The 16,675-nt window shown below is 43.1% G+C and overlaps 1 protein-coding gene across 1 annotated transcript in view; it reads right to left on the minus strand.

Moving 5' to 3' along the window:
- xkr4 (XK related 4) overlaps positions 1-16,675 on the minus strand; it is a 40,809-nt gene that overhangs the window by 22,583 nt on the left and 1,551 nt on the right. Inside the window, exon 2 of the mRNA XM_047367266.1 lies at positions 12,736-12,935. Coding sequence (XP_047223222.1) covers positions 12,736-12,935 — 200 coding nt within the window. The remainder of the gene's footprint in view (positions 1-12,735; positions 12,936-16,675) is intronic.

The raw sequence follows: 16,675 nt of genomic DNA on the forward strand, positions 1-16,675 counted from the left end.
AAAGAAAAGGTTGAGGGGTGGCCACTTTGTTTAAATATTTATTAGAGTGTAAAAAAGTATTTCTGGGCAAATTTGAATCTTTTGAGTATTTGGCTCTCCAGGTAAAGAGCCCGGTCCGAACTATTGTCTTGAATATTTACACGGCCTCCTAAGTCCAAAACAAACTTTTTCAGGGATTTTAATGAGCTTTTATCTGTGATATGAGTTGATTATGACTGTTTAATTATTGTGGGAGACTTCAACATTCACATGGACAATCCTGAAGACAGAAGTGCAATAGATCTATGTGACACTCTTAGAAATGTTGGTTTGACTCAACATGTTAAACAGCAAACACACAAACAGAGACATATTTTGGACTTGATCATCACTAAGGGTCTAAACATTTCCAAGGTGTCTGTAACTGATGTTGCCCGATCTGACCACTTTTCTGTTATTTTTGAAAGCATCATCTCCAATGACTCAGTTAGCCAAAGAGACATTATAAGAAAACGCATCTTTAAGGATTGTGCTGCTGAAACCTCTAACCAGATTTACTCTTCTACCTCCACTTTGCCCTGTAACACTGTAGATGAGCTGGTAGGCAACTTTTATTTTAAAATCTTGGGCATCACTGATTTAATTGCTCCAATTGAAGTGAAAATCATTTCTGGGGAAAAAAATGTTAGAAGTTAGAAGTGAAAAAAAGGAGTGTCGAAAAGCTGAACACAGGTGGCAAAAGACTGGACTCCAGGTTCACTATATTATCTATAAAGAGAGACTATACAGATATAACCTACATCTGAAAAATGCGAGAGAATCTTTCTTCTCTGAGATCATCAGCAAAAACATTAACAATGCTCGTGCATTATTTACCAAGGTTGACAGGTTAAAAAAACCTCCTGTAACTGTAGCATCTGAACTCCACTCTATCAGGGCCTGCAAGGAAGTTGCTATCTTCTTCACTGCATATAAACAAAAGATCAGAGGGACAGTCAGCACATCCTCATCAACTCCAGTACCAAAGTTGTCTCCAAAATTATTTTTACAAAATTTCCCAATTTCACCAAATAAACTACAAAAACTTAGAAGAAATCGTACAGCAACTAAGCTCTTCTTCCTGCTGTCTCGATGTTTTACCCACAGATTCCTAAAGAAAGCTTTGCATGTCCTAATGTCTGATTTAACTCAAATAATAAACTCATCCGTTTTGTCGGGTGTTTTCCTCCAGGCCCTAAAAACAGCAATTATCAAACCTCTATTGAAAAAGAGCAACTTGGACAAGCTGCTACTGCAGAACTACAGGCCTATCTCAAACCTCCCCTCCATCAGTAAGATTATTGAAGAAGCTGTTTTTCAGCAGTTAAACAACTTCCTAACTGCCAGGTTTAATGCAATGGAGGACCCCGGAATGCAGACAAGCAGGCAGCATGACGGCAGGTGAAAGATTTAATCTTGGAAAAACAAAAACTCACTCACTAGAGGAGGCAGGAACAAAACAGTGAACAGGCAGGCGAGACAGGCATGGCATGATCCTTAAAACAAAGTGACATGATCTGAAATGTTTCCATGAGGAATGGACGGAACAGAAGTGTATTCATAGAGTGTGAACCAGGTGAAGCAGGGAGACAGATTAACTAGGTGCAGGTGAACCGAATAAAGTTGATTAACAGGAAAAAACAAAATGTGGCTTGAGCAGAACGGAAATCCAAGGATACAAACTAATAGAAATACAACTAAAAAAACATGAAACTAAAGCATAACCAGATCCAAAAACCTAACTTGACAAAACATGAACAAGAAGACAAAAACTAAAGCATGACCAGAAGCATGATTCAAAATCTCTCAATAATAATAATAATAATAATAAACCAAAAACACCCGCAAATCATGACACTAACAATGACCAGCTGCTTCGATGTCTTCCTGTCAGGCTTCCTGCTCACCACAGTACAGAGACTGCTCTTGTCAAGGTGTTCAATGACATCCGTATAAATGCAGACTGTGGAAGAACCACAGTGCTGGTATTGTTGGACCTTAGTGCAGCAGTCGACACTGTTGATCACTCCATTTTATTAGGGCGCCTGGAAAACTGGGTCAGCCTTTCTGGAACAGCACTCGATTGGTTTGAATCCTACTTGAAAGACAGGTACTTTTTTGTGTCAGTAGGTAACTTTGCATCAGAGACCACAAAAATCACATGTGGCGTTCCCCAAGGGTCCATCTTCGGGCCCCTGTTTGTAGTGATGGACTCAGAATTGTTGTGGAATTTATAAAGCCCCAAATTTTAAGAGATATGCTGTACAGAGCTAAATGCATGAATTAAACGATAGAACCAGCCTCATCATATCACCTTCATTTGCCATTATTTTCAATACAGAATAGCATAATGTGCCATTTGGAAGATGGTGAGAAACATTCTGGAGAAGGCAGAAAGGCACAGCAGTTCAAACCATTCCAGTTTTTAGTGTCTGTATTTTTTTTTATTAGTGTTCTTTTGTACAGTACATTTCTTTAGTCAGTGAATTGTTATCCCTCACTCACTCTTGTTTCATCAGAAGGCAATGGTGCACTCAATGTGCACTCAAGATCACCATATGCATTAGGAAAAGAAAGTGTATCTTCAGTACTTTAACAATTATACATAGCAGAAAGAGATAAAATACTTTGAAGAATATGTTTTTACATCCATCTAAATAAACAGTCTATCATGAAATGAATAAACATACAAACTTAATAGAACAAGATTATTTTAGTTTAATCTAATGTGAATATGAAAGCCTTCTCAGAGGTCTTCCTGAGAGTGACATGTGACTGCATCACTGTCAGTGTTTGGAACATCTCTAATGCTAAATAAGAGCAAACGCTCCTTACGTACTACTCCATTTGCATTTCAAAGAAACCACTGCCTGAACCTTATTGCCTAAATAATTTTTACAATAAAAAAAATAATTGAGTTCTTCTTTGTCAAACAGATGCTAAATTAACTAGAGATTACTGTAAATATAGTATATACATTACATTATAATGTACATTTAGGTATAATTCAAATTAGTGACATTAGTTACATTTGTGCATAATAGTGACTAACCCAATCCTTAGGTATGTAGATTATTTTATTGATACTGATTTGGCTAAAGCCGGGCTTTCAAATCAAATTAAAACACAGGTCTCTGCACAATTTATGCTGGTCCATCATCACAGTAAAGAGTTTAATAATGCTAAATTGAAACTGGATGTTATTCACTTTTTGAACAGTAGATGTGACAAGGTGTTTCCAATAAAATCCCTTGTATGCCTCATGCTTCACCAGGCATCTAGCTAAAGTAAGGGCAGAAGCCGTCAAGATGAACCGTAAAGGTGGAGGAAAGCGAGGACTCATTTAAAGGTTTTAATGTTAGTTTACTGTTTCATTAATTAAGAAAGCCAAAACTTTAAATTACTTCCAAATGTATGCCATGTACAGTCATATTCAACTGTAAAAGTGCTGAAACCACAAGTTGTTTCAAATCAAGATTAAAAACGTTTTTTAGAGTGGCCTTTGAATGTGTCATCTAAACATTATTAGTTAAGTTTTCAGTCCAACTTTCCTTTCATTTTCTTATCCATCATTCTATTCTCTTTATTTTTTTAAATACCTCTGTTGTTTGATTTTCTGTATCATTGTAATGTTTTTCCTTATGTACAACACCTTGAGTGCCTTGTTGCTGAAAAGCGCTATATAAATAAACTTGACTTGACAATAAATTTGAATATTATAAACATTAATTCACTAAGTAACATACATTACATAAACTTTTTACACACAGACTGATTTTTTAAACCCTGTATTTCTGTTATTGATGATTAATTTTCACTTGCATCTAATGCAAACAACGCATTTTAGATTAGAATATTACATCAGACCAATTAAAAAACAATTTCTAATGCAGAAATGTGGGCTTAATGAATGGTATGTTTAATACCTGGTATTTTTAATCTGACATACTGGTCTCATCGGAATGTATGTTCTAATAAATAAACTCTTGCCAAATTTACACTTTTAAATATATGTTAACTCAAAACATTTTAAATTCACTTTTGTAAAAGTTCAAATGGAAACTGAATTAATCTTCCTCACATTTAATTTATTACAATTTAAAGACCAAGTATAAATAGAGAAATAGTACAACCAAATGTAAAAAGACGCTAAACATAACAAATAAATAATTACGTTTCTATTTTGACTTATTATTCTTTTGTCTGGCTTGTTGGACTCCTGAGGCAGCTGGCAGGTACCGTGAGGCCAAGCGTGCTCCAGGCTGTGACAGGGCCAAAACTCGGGACCGAGAGAAGTTCGGTGAGGCCATGGAGAAGGACTACCAACCAGCCTCGAAGCGATCCTGGCAAGCTGCCCGGGGCCTAAGGAGAGGGAAGCAGTGTTTCGCCAACACTGTTTACATTGGGGGTGTGGAGCTGCTGACCTCAACGGGGGACATTATTGGGTGGTGGAAGGAGTACTTCAAAGATCTCCTTACTCCTGCCGTTACGCCTTCCCTTGTGGAAGCAGGGGCTTGGAGTTGGACTTGTTCATCACCCAGGCTGAAGTCCCCAATGTGTTCCAACTACAGGGGGATTACACTCCTCAGTCTCCCAAGGAAGGCCTATGCCGGGTTGTTGAAGAGGAGATTCTGGCCAATAGTCAAACCTCGGCTTCAGGAGGAGCAGTGTGGTTTTCATCCCGGCAGTGGAACACTGGACCAGCTCTACACCCTCTAGAGGACTACAGGGTGCTCTAGGATTTATGGGAGTTTGCCCAACCGGTGCACATGTATTTTGTGGACCTGGAGAAGGCATTCGACCATGTGTCCCGTGGTGCCCTGTGGGGGGCACTCCAGGAGTATGGAGTCGGGGGCCCTTTATTAGGGGCCATCCAGTCTCTGTACATGCAGAGCTGGAGTTTGGTCTGCGTTGCACTAAGTCGGACCTGTTCCCCATGCATATTGTACTCCAGCAGGGCTGCCATTTGTCACCGGTCCTGTTCATAACTTTCATGGAAAGGAGTTCTAGGCGCGGCCAAGGGCCAGAGGGGGTCTGGTTTAGGGACCAGTGGATTTTGTCTCTTCTTTTTGCAGATGACGTGGTCCTGCTGGCCCTCTCTAGCCAAGACCTACAGTATGCCGAGTGTGAAGTGGCTGGGATGAATGTCAGATTCTCCAAGTTCTCAAATGGACAAGGGTGGCTTGCCCTCTTCAGGTTGGAATGGAGCTCCTGCCTCACACGAAGGAGTTCAAGTATCTCAGGGTCTTGTTTATGAGTGAGGGAAGAATGAGGCAGGAGATCAACAGACGTTTAGGTGTAGTCACTGCAGTAAAGAGGACACTGTGCCGGTCCGTTGTGGTGAAGAGAGAGCTGAGCCAAAAAGCAAAGCTCTCGATTTACCGGTCAGTCTATGTTCTTATCCTCACTTATGGGCATGAACTTTGGGTCATGACTGAAAGAATGAGATCCCGGATACAAGCGGCTGAAATGAGCTTCCTCCGTAAGGTGGCTGGGCACTCCTTAGAGATAGGGCAAGGAGCTCAGCCATCAGGGAGGAGCTCGGGGTAGAGCCGCTGCTCCTCCACATTGAGAGAAGTCAGTTGAGGTGGATTGGGCATTTGTATCGGATGCCTCCTGGACGCCTCCCCTGGGTGGTGTTCCAGGCATATCCCAACGAGAGGAGGCCCAGGGGACGACCCAGGACACGCTGAAGGGACTATGTCTCTTGGCTGGCCTGGGAATGCCTCGGGCTTCCCCTGGAGGAGCTGGAAGAGGTGTCTGGGAAGAGGGAAGTCTGGACATGTCTACTAAGACTGCTGCCCCCATGACTCAGTCCCGGATAAAGTAATTTCGTTTCTAAGAGACTGTTTATTTTGACTTATTTTTTTGTCAAGCTGCTTTACTGATCAAGCGCAACTTCCGAAGTATTATTACAAACTCCTGGAGCTGGGCTTATGCCTGAACAGTTTATCACTGATGCTCATACAATGAACAAATGGAGACTTCCCCTTTCACGTCATTTCCGGGCGACTTAGGACATGCAACTCTTATGCCTATTTTGTATCACAACCATAGACAAGATGGTGCCGACGATGGCAGCCTCGGCAGCTTTGCTGTCTCTTTCTTTGTGTATTTTGTGTGTTTTTATGTTTTTCGAGCCACAGTACTGTGGTCTCGAGCCACAATTCTGTGGTCTCATTCAGCAGAGAGGAACTTCTCAACATCAGAGAGTCCTCTCTCGGGATTTTTTCACCATCATTCATCAATCCGAGCTTCACCGAACTCCTGACGAGCGGAGCCGCAGCACTCTATGGGATAGTTCACCGAAAGCGTCGGAGGGGAAATGCCCTGGTAAAGCTCGGCCAAAGAGGACTTTGAACACAACTGCCTTCAATCAATCTAGCAAATATCCGCTCTCTAAGTAACAAGATGGATGAGCTGCTTCTTCTGACCAGTAAAAACACGGACCTCCGTGGATCAGCGGTTCTCTGCTTTACAGAGACATGGCTGAGTGAAAACCTCCCGGACCGCGCACTGCTAATGCCGGGCTTCCACCTGTTCAGAGCGGATCGCAACGCGAAGCTATCGGGGAAGAGGCGAGGAGGCGGAATCTGCTTTTATATAAACGAAGGTTGGTGCAGAAACGTAAAAGTGCTGGGGAAAACATGTAGTCCTGATCTGGAGTCATTTTCCATAAACTGTTAACCGTTTTATTCACCTAGAAAGTCTTCCTCTTTTATAATAATTGGCTCATATTTTCCTCCGCATGGCTGCACTTCTGCCGCTGAAAAATATTTTGCTGAGCTGATTACAGACGTGGAGAAAAAAATACCCTGACTCTTTCACTATAATACTGGTAGATTTTAACAGTGCAAACCTCTCCAATGAACTCCCCAAAAAGACAGCATATTAAGTGTCCAACCAGAGACAAAAACACACTGGACCACTGTTACACAACTTTAACAGACTCATATCATGCTGTTACCAGGTCCACAAAATACATGTGGATAAGGAAGAAGCTCACAGCAGTGGAGATTGGACGCTGTACCGGCAGGCTTGGAACATACTAACAAAGGAGATCAAAGCAGCCAAGAGAAGTTACAGCGAGAAGCTGAAGAACAGCCTTTCTACTGGTGATGCTTCAGCTGTATGGACTGGTCTGAGAAACCTGACTGCCTATAGGAGCCCCCCCACCCATCCTGAATAGAATCCTCACCTGGCCACTTGGCCTCACCTGGCCACTTGGCCACTGACTACAGACCTGTAGCCCTGACGTCTGTGGTCATGAAATCCTTTGAGCGGCTGGTGTTGAAGCACCTGAAAGACATCACAGGCCCCCTGCTGGACCCCCTGCAGTTTACTTACCAAGCAAACAGGTCAGCATATGATGCTGTTAACATAGGTCTACACTTCATTCTGCAACACCTCGACCATCCAGAGACGTATGCCAGGATCCTGTTTGTAAACTTTAGCTGGGCCTTCAACACCATCATACCACACATCCTCCACCAGAAGCTCACCCAGCTCAACATCCCAGCCTCCATTTGTCTTTTTTTTTTTTTTACCGTGTCCTGTCCGGCAGAGTATCGCTCAGAATTGTTGTCTGAGTGCCAAGAAATTGCCCAACAGATTTACTTTCACAAGCAGAGCTTCACAGCTAATGCTTTAAAGCTCTGCTTGATATTTATAAAATAAACTTTATTATAAACTTCTTTGGGAATATTTCAATTGTTACGGACACGGAGACTGAAATGAAAAGGAAAAAATAAGCTCAAAAAAGAGAGAGATGGGGTGAAAAGGGGAGAAAAGGAGGAAAGAGTGGAGGAGAGAAAGAAGGATGAAGAGAATACAAGATTACACTTCCGGAGAGGGGGCTATGTACAAAAGAGGGGTCCACATGGCCCAAAGCAACCCGCCAACCGGAGCCGCCCCAGGACGGAGCAGTCCCGACCCCCCAACGAGCTCCGATCCCAACCCCATGAGTCTCCCACCCCCAGTGAACCCCAACAAGAACCTCCCCACAGGGCCACCCCCAACAAGGACACCGATATCGAACACATCCCACCGAACCCAAACGCCACGAATCCCCACCCCCACAGGGGCACACCCCCACAAGTGAACTCCGTGGCCGAGAAGCCAATGAAGCCACACCCACACAGCGCAAGCTCCACACACAGCCCCGCTCTAAGAACCCCCACCGTACCCCGCTCCCCCACCACACAGCGCGCCGCAACGGCAAGGCAAGGGCCCCGCGCAACGCCACCCTTGCATACAGAGTCTGCATACAGACAGGAGGTGGATCGGCTGGTACACTGGTGTTGTCAGAACTACCTGGAACTCAACCCACTCAAGACTGTGGAAATGGTTGTGGACTTTCGGAGAACACCATCCCCATAGATCGCCCTCACCATCCTCAACAACACCGTGTCAGCTGTTGACCACTTCAGGTTCCTAGGAACCACCATCTCTAAAGGCCTGAGATGGTCTTCACACATAGACACTGTTCGGAAGAAGGCACAGCAGAGACTGTACTTCCTGAGGCAACTCAAAAAGTACAACCTTCCACAGGAGCTGCTGGTCATCTTCTACACTGCCATCATTCAGTCTATCCTGTCTTCATCCATCTGAGTGTGGTTTGGCTCATCTACAAAACAGCACAGGTCCAGACTGCAATGAATAATCAGGACTGCAGAGAGAATAATCAGGGCTGACCTTCCCTCCATCCAGGCCGTATACAGGTCTAGAGTCAGGAAAAGAGCTGCTAAAATCTCTGCAGACCCCACACACCCTGCACAAAAACTGTTCAGAGTTTTACCTTCAGGCCGTTGCTACAGAGCACTGTTTACAAAAATCAGCCGCCAGAGAGACAGTTTCTTCCCCCAGGCTGTTTCTCCTGATGAACATTTAATAGAGTACCAAACAACCTCATACTGAAGTCAAAATTCCACCTTGTATATATGTGTATATTGTATATATGTATTTAAGGACATAAAGATATATGCAGAATATATCATATAACGCAGTGTACCGGAGTCAAATTCCTTGTTTGTTGTATGTACAAACTTGGCAATAAAGCTGATTCTGATTCTGATCATCTTAATCCTAATTTAACGTTTTACTGCCCAATCTCTTCAATATTAAGATGTTTTCTTTCAATTTCTGCTCCCTACAGTAACTTTGTATTTCCAATGTAATTAAAATACATCAAGCTTTTAAAATGTTTCATCACTGGAACAAACTATGTAAGTGAATATTACTCTACAATGTCAGTCTAATTCAGTCAAGAATGGGGTAAACCTTTGGCTTTATGTGTTGAATCTGCTGCAGCATCAAACAGTATATGTTTCTTTGTTTCCAGATGTTGTTTAGAAATCAGCTCATGAGATGGATTGATACAGCATACATCTGACTAGCTTGTAAGTTTCCACCACTCCAAGGATATATTTAAATTTCCAACCAACTCACAGTGATCTTTATACTACAGGTACTCGTATTCGTCCTCTTCCAGTTTATCCGAGACCGGGTTGCGGGGGCAGCAGACTCATTGAAGACGCTCAGACGTCCCTCTCCCCAGAAACCTCCTCCAGCTCCTCCGGGGGGAGCCCAAGATGTTCCCAGGCCAGCCGAGAGACATAGTCCCTCCAGCATCTCTTGAAACGTCCCCTTGGCCTCCTCCCGGTGGGACGTGCATTGAACACCTTCCGAGGAAGGCGTCCAGGAGGCATCCGATATAGATGCCCGAGACACCTCAACTGGCTCCTCTTGATGTGGAGGAGCAGCAGCTCTACTCCGAGCCCCTCTCGGATGGCCAAGCTCCTCACCCTATCTCTAAGGGAGCGCCCGGCAACCCTATGGAGGAAGCTCATTTCAGCCACTTGTATCCGGGATCTCGTTCTTTCGGTCATGACCCAAAGTCCATGGCCATAGGTGAGGGTAGGAATGTAGACCGACCGGTAAGTTGAGAGCTTTGCTTTTTGGCTCAGCTCTCTCTTCACCACAACGGACCGGCACAGTGCCTCCATTACTGCGGCAGCCACACCGATCCATCTGTCGATCTCCCGCTCCATTCTTCCCTAACTCGTAAACAAGACCCTGAGATACTTGAACTCCTCCACTTGAGGCTGGAACTCCCCTCCAACCTGAAGAGGAAGAGCCACCATTTTCCGGTCGAGAACCGTGGCCTCGGACTTGGAGGAGTTGATCTTCATCCCAGCCGCTTCACACTCAGCTGCGAACTGCCCCAGCGCATGCTGTAGGTCTTGGCTAGAGGGGGCCAGCAGGACCACATCATTCACAAAACAAAGAGACGAAATCCACTGGTCCCCAAACCAGACCCCCTCCGGCCCTTGGCTGCGCCTAGAAATCCTGTCTATAAAAGTTATGAACAGGACCGGTGATAAAGGGCAGCCCTGCTGGAGTCCAAAATGCACTGGGAACAGGTCCGACTTAGTGCCGGCAATGCGGACCAAACTCCTGCTTCGCTTGTACAGAGACCCTAATAAAGGGCCCCCGATTCCATACTCCTGGAGCACCCACCACAGAGTACCACGATGGACACAGTCGAATACCTTTTCTGGATCCACAAAACACATATGGACCGGTTGGGCAAACTCCCATGAACCCTCAAGTACCCTGTAGAGGGTATAGAGCTGGTCCAGTGTTTCACGGCCGGGACGAAAACCACACTGCTCCTCCTGAAGCCGAGCTTTGACTATCGGTCGGACTGTCCTCTCCAATACCCTGGCATAGGCCTTACCAGGGAGGCTGAGGAGTGTGATCCCCCTGTAGTTGGAACACACCCTCCGGTCCCCCTACTTATGAAGGGGTATCACCACCCCAGTTTGCCAGTACAGAGGCACTGTCCCTGACCGCCACGCAATGTTGAAGAGGAGTGTCAACCATGACAGCCCTACAACATCCAAAGACTTGAGGTACTCAGGGCGGATCTCATCCACCCCCGAAGCCCTTCCACCGCGGAGCTTTTTACCACCGCGGTGACTTCAGCCTGGGTGATGAAAGAGTCTAACCCCGAGTCCCCAGCCTCTGTTTCCACCAGGGAATGCGTGATGCCAGGATTGAGGAGATCCTCGAAGTACCCCTTCCACTGCCCGATAATGTCTCCAGTTGAGGTCAGCACTGCTTCCCCCTCCTGAGGCGCCACACGGTTTGCCAGAATCGCTTCGAGGCCAACCAGTTGTCCTTCTCCGTGGCCTCACCAAGGCTCGGGTTTTTGCCTCTGCCACAGCCTGGGCCGTGGCACGCTTGGCCTTACGGTACCCATCAGCTGCCTCAGAAGTCCCACAAGCCAACCGCAGCCGATTGGACTCCTTCAGCTTGACAGCATCCCTTACTTACGGGCGCAGCTACGGGCAGCAGCATCGACAATAGATGCAGAGAACATGGTCCACTTGGACTCTATGTCTTCAACATCCCCCAGAATCTGGTCAAAGCTCTCCAGGGGGTGGGAGTTGAATACATCCCTGGCCGAGGGCTCTGCCAGACATTCCCAGCACACCCTCACTATGCGCTTGGGCCTGCCAAGTCTGTCTGGCTTTCTCCTCTTCCAGCAGATCCAACTCACCACCAGGTGGTGATCAGTGGACAGCTCAGCCCCTCTCTTCACCCGAGTGTCCAAAACATGTGGCCGAGGGTCTAACGATACGACAACAAAGTCGGTCATCGACCTCCTGCCTAGGGTGTACAGGTGGCAAGTGCACTGATGAACATCCTTATGCTTGAACATGGTGTTCATTATCTATGACTAGCACAGAAGTCTAATAATGAAACACCACTCGGATTCAGATCGGGGAGGCCAGTCCCGATTACGCCTCTCCAGGTGTCACTGTCGTTTCCCACGTGGGCGTTGAAAGCCCCCAGCAGAATAATGGAGTCCCCGGGAGGGGCACTATCCAGCACCCCTGACAGGGACACAAACAACATCGGGTACCCCGCACTGCAACCCGTAGGCCGAAACAACAGTCAGAGACCTGTCCCCAACCCGAAGGTGCAGGGATGCAACCCTCTCATCCACTCAGGTAAACCCCAACACGAGACGGCTGAGCTGGGGGCAACAAGCAAACCCACCCCAGCCCGCTGCCTCTCCCCGTGGGCCACTCCAGAGTAGAAGAGAGTCCAGCCCCTCTCGAGGGGATGGGTTCCAGAGCCCACGCTGTGTGTGGAGGTGAGCCCGACTATTTCTAGTCGATATCTCTCGACCTCCCACACAAGCTCAGGCTCCTTCCCCGCCAGTGAAGGGACATTCCACGTCCCTAGAGCTAGCCTAAGCGTCCGGGGATCGGGCCGCCGAGGTCTCCACCTTCATCTGCCGCCCAAAATTACCAATACACTTACAGAAGTTTAAAAAGCCTCACTTTGAGTCAAAGTTAAAAATACATCAATAAAAATCTTATCGTTCATTATGTATTACCATCAAAATTCAACAAACAATTGGAGGGAATAAAGAACAATTTCCTTGTAAGTTGTGAGCAAAGTGAATAGAAGGAATTTAGCCATTGGTCCTGGCCTCATCTAGAAATCAGATTCTGACTTACGAACATTGAGTTTGAGAATCGCTGATGTAAGGTTGTTGGAACTTTACAAAATTAATTTCATATGTGAAATGGCAAAGTTATTTCTTAAACTGTAAGATGTCTTTTTTTAAATTACCTTTTTTGAGAATTGCTGGTATTAAAACATACTGAATGGAAAGTAGTGGTTACAAGTAGTGTGGGTTACCTTGAACAGCCTGAAGATTGTGTGTTTGTATGATGATGCACAGCTGCAACACCAACTGTGGTGCACTCTCCAGAAAGGTTGCCAGTAAATGCAACATGCTCATATCAGCAAATTCATACACCATCCTCCAGTAGTAACGCCAACGTTCTGTCTTAGAACTCTGATGACTCCGTATTCCTAGATACAAGGTATGAAAAAACCTAAAGAGAACAGAAAAAAGGACATTTTTGAAAATCAGCTCAGTCATAAAACCACAGGATAGCACAACAATGCACAGTGCACAGTGAAGTTTCTTTAACACATTTTCTTAATTCTATGACAAATATGGGCAGCGTGCAAGAATTGTTTCAGTAAAAAACTGTTAAATTTTAGTTCAACTATCAGCTCCACTTAAAACGAGGCATGTAATGAGACCTTGTGGCATGAGATGTTGTGATATAACCATCGCAATCTTTCTAGTCGGGGTGAAACGTGTCTTGTGTTTGGCTAAATTTGGGAGGGAGGGAGGGATGATAGATAGATAGATAGATAGATAGATAGATAGATAGATAGATAGATAGATAGATAGATAGATAGATAGATAGATAGATAGATAGATAGATAGATAGATAGATAGATAGATAGATAGATAGATAGATAGATAGATAGATAGATAGATAGATAGATAGATAGATAGATAGATAGATAGATAGATAGATAGATAGATAGATAGATAGATAGATAGATAGATAGATAGATAGATAGATAGATAGATAGATAGATAGATAGATAGATAGATAGATAGATAGATAGATAGATAGATAGATAGATAGATAGATAGATAGATAGATAGATAGATAGATAGATAGATAGATAGATAGATAGATAGATAGATAGATAGATAGATAGATAGATAGATAGATAGATAGATAGATAGATAGATAGACAAGAGAGCAAAGCAGACATCAAAAGATTCTATTTTGCAGAATCTAAAATATAAAAATGTTTAGAGTTATTTCAAACATTTTGTTTACTATATAATTTCATGTTCATAGTTGTGATGCCTGTGGTGAGAATCTACAATGTAAATTGTCATGAAATAAAGAAAAATAAACTTTTGGCCAGTAGTATATTTACATTTACTGTGCAAATGTTTTAGGCAGGTTTGAAAAAATGCTGTAAACAAAGAATGCTTTCAAAAATGTAAGTGTTAATCATTTATTCTCATCAATCAACAAAATGCAGTGAAAAAACAAAAGAGAAATCTAAATCAAATCAATATTTTGTGTGACCACCCTTTGTCTTCAAAACAGCATCAGTTCTTCTAGGTACACTTGCACACAGTTTTTGAAGGAACTCGGCTGGTAGATTGTTCCAAACATCTTGGAGAACTAACCACAGATCTACACACTGTATATATATATATATATATATATATATATATATATATATATATATATATATATATATATATATATATATATATATATATATATATATATATTTAATACATACAGTACAGACCAAACGTTTGGACACACCTTCTCATTCAAAGAGTTGTCTTTATTTTCATGACTATGAATATTGTAGCTTCACACTGAAGGTATCAATACTATGAATTAACACATGCTGAATTATATACTGAACAAAAAAGTGTGAAACAACTGAAAATATGTCTTATATTCTAGGTTCTTCAAAGTAGCCACCTTTTGCTTTGATTACTGCTATGCACACTCTTGGCATTCTGTTGATGAGCTTCAAGAGGTAGTCACCTGAAATGGTTTTCACTTCACAGGTTTAATAAATGGGATTTCAAGCTTTATAAATGGGGTTGGGACCATCAGTTGTGTTGTGCAGGAGGTGGATAGAGTACACAGCTGATAGTCCTACTGAATAGACTGTTAGAATTTGTATTATGGCAAGAAAAAAGCAGCTAAGTAAAGAAAAACGAGTGACCATCATTACTTTAAGAAATGAAGGTCAGTCAGTCCGAACAATTGGGAAAACTTTGAAAGTGTCCCCAAGTGCAGTCGCAAAAACCATCAAGCACTACAAAGAAACTGGCTCACATGAGGACCGCCCCAGGAAAGGAAGACCAAGAGTCACCGATAAGTTCATCCGAGTCACCAGCCTCAGAAATCGCAGGTTAACAACAGCTCAGATTAGAGAACAAGTCAATACCACACAGAGTTCCAGCAGCAGACACATCTCTAGAACAACTGTTAAGAGGAGACTGTGTGAATCAGGCCTTCATGGTAAAATAGCTGTTAGGAAACCACTGCTGAGGACAGGCAACAAGCAGAAGAGACTTGTTTGGGTTAAAGAACACGGAGGCATGGAAGCATGGAGGAGGAGGTGTGATGGTGTGGGGGTGCTTTGCTGGTGACACTGTTGGGGATTTATTCAAAATTGAAGGCATACTGAACCAGCATGGCTACCACAGCGTCTTGCAGCGGCATGCTATTCCATCCGCTTTGCGTTTAGTTGGATCATCATTTATTTTTCAACAGGACAATGACCCCAAACACTCCTCCAGGCTGTGTAAGGGCTATTTGACCTAGAAGGAGAGAGATGGGGTGCTGCGCCAGATGACCTGGCCTCCACAGTCACCGGACCTAAACCCAATCAAGATGGTTTGGGGTGAGCTGGCAAAATGGCCAACAAGTGCTAAGCATCTCTGGGAACTCCTTCAAGACTGTTGGAAAACCATTTCAGGTGACTATGTCTTGAAGCTCATCAACAGAATGCCAAGAGTGTGCGGAGCAGTAATCAAAGCAAAAGGTGGCTACTTTGAAGAACCTAGAATATAAGACATATTTTCAGTTGTTTCACACTTTTTTGTTCAGTATATAATTCCACATGTGTTAATTCATAGTTTTGATGCCTTCAGTGTGTAACCTATGGCAATCAGAGACAAAGAGAAGAGATGAAAATCTTTATCATTTAAGAGTATGGTTAATGTTCATTAGGGCTAAATTTAGTAGATATTTGGTTTAAAAGTGAAAGTTTTTTGATGTCTAGAATTATGTTTAGATGTTTATTAGAAGTCTAACAGCATAAACTGTCTTCATGACATTTTAACACATATTATTTAGGTTTTTCTTATGGCTTTTATTCTTGTATTTTCTTTTTTTTTACTGTTACAATGATATAATTTTTTTATTCAAATTAAACTCAGTTTGTTATCAACACTTTCAAATGAGTAAAAATAACTTCTACTCGAAACAGTCAAAACGTATTCTTTTTGTTCTACTTCACAATAAGGTACTTATGTGTGTTAGTCTATCACAATAAATCGTTAATGGTTAACATGTGACGAGAGAACAATGTTTCAGTAAAACATATTTAGTAATTAGAATGGGCATAATTCCCAATAAACTATGGATATAATAACTTTAGAAACACCCAAGGACAGAGCACTCAAACACAAGCTCGTCCTCACACACACACTCTTGTATATAATTTAGAGCTTTAGATAGTTAAAGAAAAGTGGTTTCTTGAATCCAAAAAAAAAAAAAGGTTTCAGAGAGGTGAAAAAAATAATCTGCATTTACAGACAAATCAGCTGTGAATCAGCTGAGAGGCATTCACTATTCAAAGGATAGAGCCCTTCCTTGCCACCTACTGCATGTGAGTTTGTTTGGTCAAACAAGTCTAAGGTATAATTATACACCTTGGAAAAGATGGTAAGTGCTTTAAGCTTGTCAATGTGTGTCTATGTTTGAGACTTTTACTTTAAAGGAAGTAGTTCTTCAGTTGCCCTGTCAAAATGACAGTCATCTAATAAAGATTTGTCTTCTGGCTTACCAACAACACTTAGTTACATAATCATAGAAGCAGTCCCCAAAACTTGTGTGTGTGACAACATTGTGGGTAACAATAGACTGTTACAAGTTTAGCAGGCTATGGATACAAAACTAAAGAAAACCTTATTAGAGATTTGTGGAAATAGGTACAGCTG

The sequence above is a fragment of the Girardinichthys multiradiatus genome, chromosome 6, assembly GCF_021462225.1.
Source record: "Girardinichthys multiradiatus isolate DD_20200921_A chromosome 6, DD_fGirMul_XY1, whole genome shotgun sequence".
In the NCBI taxonomy this organism is placed as follows: domain Eukaryota; kingdom Metazoa; phylum Chordata; class Actinopteri; order Cyprinodontiformes; family Goodeidae; genus Girardinichthys; species Girardinichthys multiradiatus.